The 13,894-nt window shown below is 36.3% G+C and overlaps 1 protein-coding gene across 2 annotated transcripts in view; it reads left to right on the top strand.

Annotated features, from left to right (window-relative positions):
• Positions 1-13,894, top strand: part of LOC144436683 (zinc-regulated GTPase metalloprotein activator 1-like) — an 88,143-nt gene that overhangs the window by 73,188 nt on the left and 1,061 nt on the right. For both annotated transcript variants that reach the window (XM_078125529.1, XM_078125530.1), the window contains exon 14: positions 9,996-10,122. In XM_078125529.1, coding sequence (XP_077981655.1) covers positions 9,996-10,122 — 127 coding nt within the window. The remainder of the gene's footprint in view (positions 1-9,995; positions 10,123-13,894) is intronic.

Below are 13,894 nucleotides of genomic sequence, written 5' to 3'. Positions count from 1 at the left end.
GTCAGTCAGTCAGTCAATAAATCAATTGATTAATCAATCAATCAATCAATCAAACAATTGACCATTCAGTCAATGAATGAATCAATCAATCAATCAGTCAATCAATCAATCAAACACTCAATCAATCACTCAATCAGTCAGTCAGTCAGTCAGTCAGTCAGTCAATAAATCAATCAATCAATCAATCAATCATTCAACGAATCAATTGATCAACCAATCAATCAATCATTTAATCAATCAATCAATCGACCAATCAATCAATCAATCAATCAATCAATCAATCAATCAATCAACCAATCAATTTATTAGAGTCATTATGCCTTAGATGGTGTAACTTTGTGTAGCACTGCAGACTCCTTATTAGCATATGGTACTTATTAGTATTATAACATACCTTTACTAATGATTTAAGTAAACTTCAAATCGCATTAATTTACAACCGTGCAAGGCTGTTGAAGACTTATTAACTGATATCTTATTATTAGTATCATGACACCGTGTAACCATGTTTCAGTTATTTCAAATACGGTTTCATTGGATATATGGATTGTCATGAGCGCCCTTGTATACTGCGTCATATCCTGCCTTCCTTAACGACCTGGATTTGAAATGTCTCTAAAGGTTTCCCTGCATACAACAGTACCTGAAAATTAACAAATTCAATATTAAAATAGAAAGTTGACATTTAAAGGTACGATAAACTGAAAACATGGGAAGCCATCAACATCAAGACTGTTTGTTTCATAAGATGTTCTTGTATGTATTCCATGATAATTATTTTTCCAAAACCTTATTATACAGGAGACGACGAACTTCATCTATTTCGACGAACGTCATCTTACTCTGGTCTTAATTATCAACAACAAATTAGCTATCTAAGGTACCCGTCAGTTTCTTGGGCCTGGGGAGGGAGTATTCACCCTCTGTTTCAAAATGGAAGTGAGTGTGGGATATTAAATACTGTGAAAACTTACATTAAATTTAGCTTTTCGGAGCTGTGAAGTTATTACCTAAAAGATTGTGGATATTACAACCTAAAGATTGCCCCAGTAAAGACAAAAAACCTTCAGAACTTCTGGGAGGTTCCCTACAACCCTCCCACCTTGTCAACCAACAATGAGATGCACCAACCATTTTAATACTGTAATGATGTTATTAAACTTTTCTGAACATTCATATATACAGATTAATTGCAATCTTAGATGGCACCGTCTTTTAAAGCTGTGACATTATTTCCTATAAGGCTATGGACAGCCTGAACATTGCTTTAAAAGACTCATAGACTAAAGTAGCAAAAACTCTCCAACCCTCTCCTACCAATGACGCAATCATTAAATGCGTTGAACTTTACCATAATGATGCCATTTACATGTAACTTCTTAAGAATATTTTAACCCTATATATAAAAATGACCAATCCCTATAACTATACCTGTCTTCAATATTCAAGTTACGATGATGCTGTACAAATCTTCATCTTGGTTTTACACAGCTTATTAACCCTAACAGCCTGCAGGCGCCTGTTGCATTGAGTTCCGCCCGTCTCTACGTGCGTCTGTATATTCCAGTTTTATTCAAATTGGACACGTGACAGACCATTGGATGATTTACTTTAAAAATTGTTATAACAATATTGTACAATAGCTCACCAGGGACTCCCAGTTATGTTTTCAGTCCCCTTAATGACTGAACTCTCTTATTGTTTTCATTCACAGTGTACAATGTCGGGTGTCAGGCTAGACTAGCTGTAAGCTATTTCTTGACTCCCCCATTTACCCTTCTCCCTCTTGTTTTATGTAACCATTATTTTGTAATCATTTTATACGCTTTGGTAAATAAACCACTTATAATTATAATATAATAATATAATAGATTGAGACAACAGTTTAATTGTCTACCCCTATATCGTAGTATATGACCTCTGTGATGATATCATTACATTCGATATTGACCTAGACCTTCGAGGTCAAATGTTAAAATGATACCATTTCTTGTATACCATGTACACTTTGTAATATATAAGTGGGACCGTTTGTATCTTTCAAATCTTTTGTAAAGGTGAGACATAACATATGTCATTTCCATATTTAGCATCCGCCCAAGTTGATTGACACTGTAACTGACCAATCAGCAAGCATGAATAAGTAAAGAATATACGTCAACACACTGAAATTTGGTACATATGTTTGTGCACATTTCACCCTTGACTGAACGGCAGCCATATTTCTTGTAAAAGTGTTGTGTAATACATTAATCACTGTATGAATATCCCACTCAAGTGTCTACCCCTATGTTAGATGTTAGTAGATATAGCATTTCTGGTGGTGTTATTAATTGGATTTTTGACCTTGATGGCTCTAAAGAAACTTATGTGCATTATAGATAGGACCTGCTGAGGCAGCTCAGCTACATCAGAGTGAAACGTCTTGGTCAGAATCATTTCCTGGTTACTATATATATTGCTTAAAAGATGCTGATATATATATATATATATATATATATATATATATATATATATATATATATATATATATATATATATATATATATATATATATATATATATATATATATATATACATATGCGCATGTTTTCCAGTGTTCGAGGTGACAAAGTAACTACAGGGAGACACAAAAGTTTATTTTTTGCAGTCTATATTATTTAAATAAAAACACATGCCAGCGAGGGCAATATCACAATTTAGTGCCTGCACAAGGATTGGCACTCTTTACCAAGATTTTACCAAGATTTGGGTAAAGAGTGTCAGCCCGAGGGCAGGCACTAATCGTGATGTTGCCCGAGCGCATGTGTTATTAATTTTATTACACCGTACACTCATCGGTCCAGTCATTCACATAGCTACTCTTCATTCATCATCATTCGTTATCGATAGAAGAAAAGTTTCGAAATTGTACTTGCATATAAACACCTAATATGGACATGGCCTGCATTATTTGTTGGAGATCGAGTCTCCCCACAGCTAATCTGTAATTATATTTATTAAAATTTCTGCAAGAAATAAACTTTTGTGTCTCCCTGTAGTTACTTTGTCACCTCGAACACTGGAAAACATGCGCATAAGAGAAGCGCAACAGTCGAAATAACTTCAGCGGGCAATAGTGCTGAGCATTAGTCTTTGCATGCGCGGGCAATATCACCGCGCGGGCAATAGTCTATTTAAAGAATATCATGTGATTCAATTCTGACCAATGACAGCTTGTGTAAGAATGTCGAGGTGTAATAATATATCATATATTTGAAAACTGTAACCTTAAAGGCCAGTAATAAAATTCCCAGATTCGCATTAGTGTTCTTATCAATGGCGCCATAAAAGAATACTGTAACATAGGATCATTCTTCTACACACACACACACACACACCCACACACACACACACACACATACATACATGCATACATACACACACATACATACATACATACATACATACATACATACATACATACATACATACATACATATATACATACATGCACACGCACATACATCATACACACAGACACATACATACATACATGCATACATACATACATACATACATACATACATACATACATACATACATACATACATACATACATACGTACGTACGTACATACGTACATACATACATACATACATACATACATACATACATATTCTGAATATTTTTAATTTTATTATATATATATATATATATATATATATATATATATATATATATATATATATATATATATATATATATATATATATATATGATAATAACATATGAATTTAATAGTGAATGAATCATACACAGATATAGATACACAGATGCAGGGGACATGGAGTGGGAAATAACTAGCTAAGGACAGGATTCCTATTTTTACATACAAATCATCAAATTGTCCTCACAAGTATTTAGCATTATATATATTCAGTAATCTAATCTCTCTTTGTAATCCTCTAAAGCTTATCTATAAGTCTTCACTTCAAATTTGTCATGGACGTCAAATAATTAAACTGAGGAGTTGAAATTCAGAAAGACGACTACGGCAGTTTTAAACCTTGTATTTCTTATTTGCATATCAATCATTAGCTCCGTGTCAATCGGACAACTTTTTATGTTTGCCATGGGATACTTATGAACCTCCTGTGAAGCTTTGGTTTGTAGATTGAAGCTATAGTGATAGTGATTACCATAACCTATTTTTGTTTATGGAAATATATTAGGGACCCCAGTCCCACTATGTATATCATAACCATTTTGAACCACACATTTCAAGGCACATCCCTTCTGAATCGCTTAACCTCTTTCGATTGAAGAAGGGGTACATTTAAATTAAACACACATATATTTATGTAGAGTATACCAACACACATACAGAGACAGACAGGTGGATTAAAATCTTGAGAAGCATTGGCGTATCAGCTCTATGTATGTATGTATGTATGTATGTATGTATGTATGTATGTATGTATGTATGTATGTATGTATGTATGTATGTATGTATGTATGTATGTATGTATGTTTGTATGTATGTATGTATGTATGTATGTATGTATGTATGTATGTATGTATGTATGTATGTATGTATGTATGTATGTATGTATGTATGTATGTTTTAGTGTATGTATGTATGTATGTATGTATGTATGTATGTATGTATGTATGCATACATGCATGCATGCATGTCTGTCTGTCTGTCTGTCTGTCTGTCTGTCTGTCTGTCTGTAATAGATATGTAATATATATAATATATAACTGATATGAAGTTCAGTAATACTGTAGGCAGGGTAAGATGTCTGTGTCCGAGTGTCCCTGTATGGACTTCAAAAACCACCTGACATATTCTCTTTTCATTTGGTGGGGACATTACTTAGAGTATGCATATGGAAATAATTCAAACGAAGATGATCGCATCAGAAATGTGACATTTTGGTCAAAAATGTGTGGTTAAAAGACAACGACTTGCGACATTGGTCTGATATTGGGTGGGATGTTCTTAGCAATCATCAGTAGATGAAAATGTTCATGACATGATTCCGTCATATAGTGTTAAGAGACATACTGCAATTCAAACCTTCGAAGTAGTTGTTTTAAGCAGTTGCCTGTAGGCTGTCAAAGTAAAAAACTTTTGTGATGTAACTATGTCAAAGGTCATCAGTAGAATTATCATAAATAGTTGTATTGGAAACAGACAAATGATAATTTTTTTTAGCAATATCAAAAGAAGAGAGAAAAGCAAACTGTACTCAGAAAAATCGGTTGTCTATCCTCGAGTGTAGCTCATCAGATTGTTGTTTTGATTGCGTGTCGTTTTCGCTCTCGAGTTTCTCTGAAAGTGATGACAACTATTAAATATAGCTTGAAGACAGAACTGGGATTATCTCAATTCTGACAACTTTACTGAAGACGAGAAAAAAAAGCATATATATTTGGAACTAAATTCTGTACTGTTCCTGTTTTCTAGTCGAATGCTTCTCGTTATATGGAAGTTTACCGATGCAGACAACGTAAGCGTATTTAATTGTATATTTTAAGCTCGTTTTTATGGTTATGTAGACTTTGGCAGCAAAATGTCTGTTAATTTTTACAGATCCCCGGAGAAAGACAGTATAGGTATTAACGAGGCTAAGTATTGAGAACGCTCCCATCGCTCTAATCCCGCAGTAATAACGCTAATGCTGTGTTGGTTTTTCTTAATCTGCTAGTCAAAGCTGTATTGGAGGAAAGCATCACTTTTTGCAAATCATTATTCGTCTTGTTGCTATTAAAGCTCTGAGATGGCTTTGCAAGAGACTGGCTAGTTCTCCACCTTGCCTTTGTCAACGGGTCATACTTTACTTCCAAATCCGGACATCCCTTCCTGACCTTCTAAGAAGCGTAAAGAAAGCTCCTTCATTAATTTGTCCACCGAATAACTCTTTATTGTACTTGTGTTTTCCCCGGCGGTACTTTTCTGTTGATGCTCAACCTAGTGAGTGCAAATTCACATGCGTCATAGAAACTGTGTTTGCACAAATTGAAAAGATTTGATAATCCCCAAAGATACAGGATTCTTTGCCATGGATTGAGCAGTGTACATGCTCATTATCTCCTCATTATTAGAGTGAGTAGATATACTACTTTTTCACTGCAGCAGAAAGATGTGTGCACAACATCAAAGACACAGACACTATTGGCACAAAGACGCACTATCCCTGTTTCTGGGAAAGTGAACTTACGGAGCTTGATCGCTATTTAGCTCTCATAAAGTCATTTTAATTAGAGCTCTACAAAGCACACCACCAACGTTTGGACGTGGTGTCGGATTAGTTAACAATCGAGATCAAGTCACGGAATAAAGGAACCTATTCAATTTACAATAATTGAAATTGTAGGAATAAGATAGGGCCGTCGCTGTCCATTCCTTGCTTCAGTTGAAAATATAACCCATTTTGAAAGAAAGAAAATCTACCCAAAATTGTGTAAAACTGTTCAGTTCTTCTAATATGCCATTTTACATATTGATAATATACCAAGGTGGAAATTTCGCACTCACGTTACGGCCAATTCCTGTTTCGTGTTAATCGAATCACGCGTGTGACCCTAAAGACATTTTTTACAACAACGTTCCATTATAATTGAAGACTGTATTTACAGTTCGTTTACTGAGCAATTACGCATACTATTACAGAACACATAGCAAGAAGTATAAAAATGGCGGCTAAATAAAACAATTCTTGCATCGTATTCTGGCGCGACACATTTCCTACTATTAAACACAGCTATATTTCATCGCCAGACTCGACAACAAATTAAGTGCAATTGTTACCTTTTAATCCTTTTCTGGCTGTGGATCACCTTTAGTGGCTTTTGTTATATTTAGTGAATATGTTTAAAAACGTATACATTGTAACATTTGTGTTATTATAACTTAGTAATAACGTGCTATGATTTGGGTAGCTCTCACAACGAAAACGTAGCAATGACAATGTACGAAGGGTTTTTTGTTGAGCCAGACCAAGCCTTGTTTCAGATTAAATGGTTCTATTGTACCTTTTCACTGTGTTGTTGTTATTGTTATTGTTATTGTTATTGTTGTTGTTGTTGTTGTTGTTGTTGTTGTTGTTGTTGTTGTTGTTGTTTTACATTCACACTGCATGGGAATGTTGACGCCATGCCATGCTTGGCCCACTGACAGTGTAGGAGTGTACTGCATAGAGTTGTCACTTCTGTCGATCTAAGTGGGGCTAAACGAACCACCGTGACGTTATTCATTGCTTATAAGATAACCAATTCAACTGCATAGGAATACCCTGTTTTCTTCCAAGTTAGTGAAGGCAATAAAGATCTCGTTGACAAAAGAAATAGCCCCCAACGCTCACTCTGCTGTCCCGGTGTGCTGGTCAGTTACAGGAATCTGTGGACATCACAACACCAGATATTAGAGTTACATAATTTTCCAAACAATATTTACTGTAGACAAAAAAATACAAATATGTAAATCGGTGGTCTCACCAAAATCGACTAGATGCTCAAAACATCCAACTAACATAAACTTAATACGTGGAAAAGATTCAGTACACAAAATGCAACAGTGTACAGTGACAGTGTTAATATGGGTTGATGTGTTCATAACTTTACATAAAAGCAGTATGTAAATCCGGATGAAGTCGGAATACTAAACAAAATGTATGGCATGTGCACACTTTTATAAATATTCTAAATTTCTGAGGAAGTTTGGATTGTGACAAATTTTGTAGATTGGTTTAATTTATACTGTTAACATTTTATGAAAAGATAAACAAACAAACAAACAAACAAACAAACAGACAGACAGACAGACAGACAGACAGACAGACAATGAGTAAAAAGTAATACCATTGGCTTCAAACTTATGTACTATTAGTGAGTTTATAAAAAGGCAAATGTCCAGTGTGAAAATGCTTGTAATTTCACTTTTCTGTGGATATTGTTATTCTGTTTAGATGTAATGAATGAATATGTAATGTTGTTATTAATTGTAAACCCTGGGCATAGTGAATCTCTAAAGTAGTTGTTAATGGTATATAATGGCCATACAAAGAGCGATTCACGCTAGATAAATCGTTCTAGAGCGGGCAATATATTGAAATTTAAAAACCACGTCTTTTCAGTCTTATCATAACAAGTTGTAAGCTTGGCATGCAGGTGTGAATTTTCCTTATCCTTCTCAGTGAGAAAGTAGCACCTTTCATCCAAGCTACACTTTTGTTCTGGACACATTTGTGGCCAGTTTGGGCTCATCAGCACTTCACACGTGCATTGTTAGAAAGGGCAACTGTATTGAAAAGTGAACGTTACAATGATTTGTTTACACTGTTAGTGTATCCTGTCTATAGAAATACTAATGAAAGCTCTGATCTTTCCATTCCCACCTCCTCCATTAACTAATTCTCCAAAGTATGCCTAGCCGGCATGATTCAATCTAAATTTCCCGTGTGGCCGCCTAATCTTGTTTACCTATTGGTTCAAGTTGCTTTGTTTCAGTATTGTGTAAATCCAGGGTAATACCCCTTTTTGTTACATCTATTGACTGGTCATACAATTTCGTTTATCTATATCATTGGTATATTGTTCACATACCAATAGAACCAACATTAGCAACATCTAAATACATAAATCTGTTTGCCTATTAGTAGGTGCCAGGTATTTCTGGGCTACTGTTGTGAGTGCTGGCGGGATTTTTTTCTTTAGCCTTCCTATAATAGTACTAATACAATCATAGACCGCAGTAAAAGCAACAAATAAGAAGAAACATGTTCAACATATTTGGGGGGATATTGCTCGTTTACAAGATGACTGGGACGTCTACTGACGGAGGTAGGAACTTCCTACCTCCATGGTCTACTGTTCTTCATATAAGTACACAGTAGTCAATTTATGAAACCCTTAATACAGCCAACAAACTTTATACAGGTTTTTCTTTTCATTTGTGAAAATAGTTTAAGGTCCGTACTCGAAAACTATAATTGCAAATAGTAGCCATACCGTGATATTTAGTAATATGAATATTTTGAGCATTCTATTTTCTAAGAATTAAACTGTGACAGGTTATTGGCGAATGAAACGATACTGTTGACGTTTTAAGCTATTTTCCATCAAATTTGGTTAAACTTTCACCTGGAAAATCTTCTTTGAATTAGCCTTTGAAGAACGACCTAGGGCGTCACACAATCCCTTCTCATCTCCATTGTTCCTTGCAGACTTTTGAAATTTCATAATTTTAGATTTACTGACCCCTGACCCCTGACCCCTGACCCTGATGTTTCAAATGCGATCATTATGGGCAGATAATACTCTATTTCTGACATACATTACATGTTGATCTCCTGATGGCATCACAACACAACTAACAAATGACAACACATAATACTACGATTGTAAGATTGACATCTGCCTAACATATAATTTTGAATGACTTCAGGGTCTTCTAAGTTGGGTTTTAGGTCCCCTGTCAAACTTTTGAATGGTTGGTACCAAAGTAACTTAAAAATTGAAAAAAGAGACAATGAAAACTGTGTGACCCAGCTTACTATATACTTTGTAATTCATTTGAATGATTCAAAATATGATAAAATATGATATTCGATTGTTTTTTTAAGGATAATGAAAAATAATGAAAATATTTGACCGACAGCCATGCAGGGGCTGTTTGAACCATAATATGGAGCTTTTCAAATATATGATACTAATATAGAAGAGTGTGGGTAGATTGTTAATACCGTTATACATGACTGTTATAAATCCACTAAATGATGATACTGTAATATCAGCTTGGTTTAAAAGTATAATTGATTGCTATGATTAGCACTGATAGTCACAAATGAGAGAGAACACATTACAACACAATTTTCTGTGAACGTAGTCTTGTCACTCGGGTCCGTTAAACGATAAACAAGCCATTAACTCAACGAGTGAAATGTAGCTTCCATTTAATAGGTAATGAAAACTAACAGATTCAATTTCTTTTAATTTTACTTTACAGGCTTTATTGACCGTGAAAGGTAACCCCAGGAGAGTCATTCTACAAGCCGTTCATGAGCTTTACGATCGAGAAGAAACGTCATTTTGGGAAAACGATGCCAGTCGAGTTAATAGATTTGTTTTCATAGGTAAAGTATACCTTAGCTATAAGTATAACATTGTCCGGGTCACCAACGGTAATCTGAGGTGATCACATATAATCCAATACATTGTCTAGCTTAGTATTATTACATCCAAAACAGTCTAATTCTTGTGGATTTGTGAAAGGGCATTGTCAGCTATTCCCACAGTTTACCAGGTTAACTGTGTCAAATATGACTGGCCTGTTGCCATAACAACATAGATGGCTGTACGGTATGATATAAGTATGGGAAACGTAATTACGGGTCGACGTTTAGCAGGATGGGTAATGAATAAAAACGTACGCTGCTGCTTTGCTATCTCACGCCTGTCCAAAATCAAAGTAATTAAATGATCTGGAAATGTGTGTTAAGTTTAATACTATTATTCTATAATGGACATCAAAGCGCGGTGCCGTTCTAATACTTTAGATATCAATTAGGCGAAGAAAATGTCCAAGTTGTGTATACATGTGCAGCACTGATTTTCTGGATCGTCTGCTATTGTCATTTTGTTCACATAAATAATTCGACCGACTGACCGTAACTTGACGAGACTACACCAAAATCCCTTTCGATAAAACATTTCATAAATAATAGGGAGATATGTAATAACGAATCATAGTAAAGTTGTAGTTAGCCATATCGCCGTCTTTCCTGATGGTTATCCCAGTCAATATTCCAGAGCTTAGTGTCTCATTTAACTGTGCAAGTCACATTTTAATTCTAGTAATGCATGTTTTGTACAATGCACTGATTCCAGAGGCCAAAATATGAGGAAAGGGAGAACTGTTGGTGTGTTGTGTTTCTACTTTCCGTTAAAACCACAACACAACACCTGAACTAACTCCTTCCAGCAGTATAGAAAAGCGGTTGTTTTTTGCCAAGCGAATTCCTTTGTAGTATTGTTTGTTTGTTTTTTTACCTTGACACCCAAGCCGGCAGAGCAGATTTCCCTGGCTTATTGATCAAAGTGGAAATGCAGGTATTAAACGTACAGGCCTCTGGCATAAGTCTAGCGTTTATTCAGAATCAAAGATGCCCAGTCATACATGTCTGAATAGCATGTCTATCTGCCAAAACGTTGATATCACCCGACTGCATTTTTACTATCTACATTCCGAAATAATCTTTAAGAGGATATTCGGCCTTTCATATTTTCCAATTTTCTTCAACTGGCTGAGCAGCCGGTTATAGTACTTTTCTGTGTCTCTTTCATTCATGTCTCTCATCGGCTTAATTCTCCACAATGACGAATGAATGGTGTTTGTGTTTTCGGGCAGAGTTTTCAGTTGGGAGAGCTTGGCTGGCTTTTCTGTTTTGACAAAATAAAGCCCCACTCGGCCATTTTGTTCAGGACAAATGGAAATAAACCCTCCCCCGGGTGGATTCAAGCCGATTGGTTAGTTTATAAAAACACTCGGCGAGCCGGCCAAACTTTGAAGAGTGCTGACGGCTGCAGTGGCTAATTAAAGATTTACAATAATCGCTCACTCTTATTCAGGGTTCCAAAAGTGGCATTTAATTCTTCAATGACTTCTGAAGTGTTTCACGTAGAGTAACTAGATAGATGAATAAAACTGATCAATTCTGCAGTGTCAATTCTTTCAGCAAATTAAGTGCTTAGCACTTAGGTGAGAAGTGTCAATATTGCCACTTTCTTGTCACCTTCCTACACGGTACCAGTTTTGCTGCGTCCACGGCGTTGGTAGTCATCACTTGATCACCGTATGATGATTCGACTTGACAAGGCCGCTTGTACTAGAGATAAAGTGGCAGACAAATGACCAAGGTAGTCAACCCGGCGGCACTGCTGGAGGGCTTTCACGTGTGCACCATTTTGATGCAGAGTCCGGTCCAGTCTCGTTGTCGTCCCGAACACTATGTACTGTACCTCTTCTTTCAGACACCCCTCGCACTATAAGGAAAGGTTTGTAGACTGAAGGGAAATGATTCTAATGTGTGATCGATCTATGGGTAGGGTATCGTCTCAGTTATCCTGGACATGACCTAGGCCTGGCTCACGCCACCAAGAGATTTGTCTGTTAGTGGTGGTGGTGCAGAAATCATTGGTGCTTTCAGCCTTACTAAAAGGGGAATAAAGGCAGATGAAAGGAGAAGTATTCCAGTTGAAGTAGTGCATTCATTATTTGTAACCGATTGACTTCAACAACTCAGGGTGAAGTAAAAAGAATTTTTCCCAAGCTTGAAAAGAAGGCGTGTAAATAGAGCAATAAAGAAAATCCACAGCTTATCTGTGGGGCGGACTATAAAGAGAGGATTAGGCAAGCAACTGAATGAAGTCGGTAAAGTAAAAAGTGGACATTTACATTGGAAACAATGCACAACATTCAGAAAGACAAACTTTTGGCATTCATTCTTGGTCAATAGGGCTTTTAACTAATTTCCAAGCAAACTAACAGACTAAGCGGTCTAATGTACACTTAGCTTGATCAAATTGTCCAATTAATAATGCAAAATACGGTAATTACGTCTACCTATCGCCTGTTTTGATGGGCCAGTATTCCAACATAAGATTTGCCTTCTTCTAAGATTGATTGCAATGCGGGCTAAGTTGAGCCTAAACTTGGATGGGTCATAGGAGACAAGCGAACTGTAAAAGCGCTAAAGAAGGAGAGAGCCTTTGATGAATGCACCGGACTATCGGCTCTTTTGACGTGTTTTCTGAATGAAGCGTCCCTTTGATAGCAGCTGTCATTTGCCTCAAATAGTATTGTTATCGATGGATTGGGTTAATACCTCACTTTTCAAAGGTGTTTGCTCAAAGCCTTTGAGTGCGTGCCTTTAGTGACCAAACATTTACTCTCGACGACTTCTCACTACACAGTCCCTGTCCAAGGAATGAGTTTGTATACAGATAGAGGAGTATCATGACCAAGTCAGTTACGGATACTATACACTCTCACTCAGTGTACACACATACCACTGTGTTTATTTCTAGCTAACTTGATAGTACAATGGTGCGAAAATCCGTGCAAATATATACACTAGGTGTATCACTTTCATCAATAGGCTAAAACAACTCAACTTGATAAGGATCTGAGAGCTATGTCTAAACGTTCCCAATTGCTGTGCTGTGATACTGTCTAACAGCCGCAGTATCACAGTACATGCAGTGCGCCAACGATGGATGACAAGACCCACCTTAAAGCTTCGAAACGATGAGCTTTCTCGAATGGTTTTCGTGCGTGTGTGCTTGCCCGTTAGCTGTCCCGCGGCTAGTGTTTTGTTTAGAGTAATTTGTACTCATTTGTCAAGGCGACCTGCGACAATTACACGGGAAGTGAACTGAATCGAGTTGACTTACAGCCCTTTGTGAATTGTTCAGTGAGAAACTCGAATATATATATAAAGCAGAAAGATAAAATGGATTTCCCTTTTCAATCAAATCAAATAAATAAGTCACTAGACAAGTAAAAATAAACAATTATACACACAAATAAGAAAAAAATGACTCGCACCTAATCTCTTCCCCCGTTAATTGGTTCACAATACTGTTTCATTAGTGAGACTGTTAGAGTTATATGCTTCGCTGAAAAGCGACTTACTGATACGTAGTTCTTTTAAACTGAGGCGAAGTGTACAACTATATATAACTGCCCTTAGCGAACCAGGCAAAATCGCGAAATGCTTAGATTTGCGTTGACATTCAAAGTCACAGACACAGGGTAGAATTTAGAATACTCTAGTCAGATACTCTTTGTTGTGTAAAAGAGGACTTCAATCGTGAGAAAGCTTTAGCATGTTTAAGCCGTCAATT

This window comes from Glandiceps talaboti, chromosome 6 (assembly GCF_964340395.1).
Source record: "Glandiceps talaboti chromosome 6, keGlaTala1.1, whole genome shotgun sequence".
Classification (NCBI taxonomy): Eukaryota; Metazoa; Hemichordata; class Enteropneusta; family Spengelidae; genus Glandiceps; species Glandiceps talaboti.
This window is presented reverse-complemented; position numbering and strand designations above follow the sequence as displayed.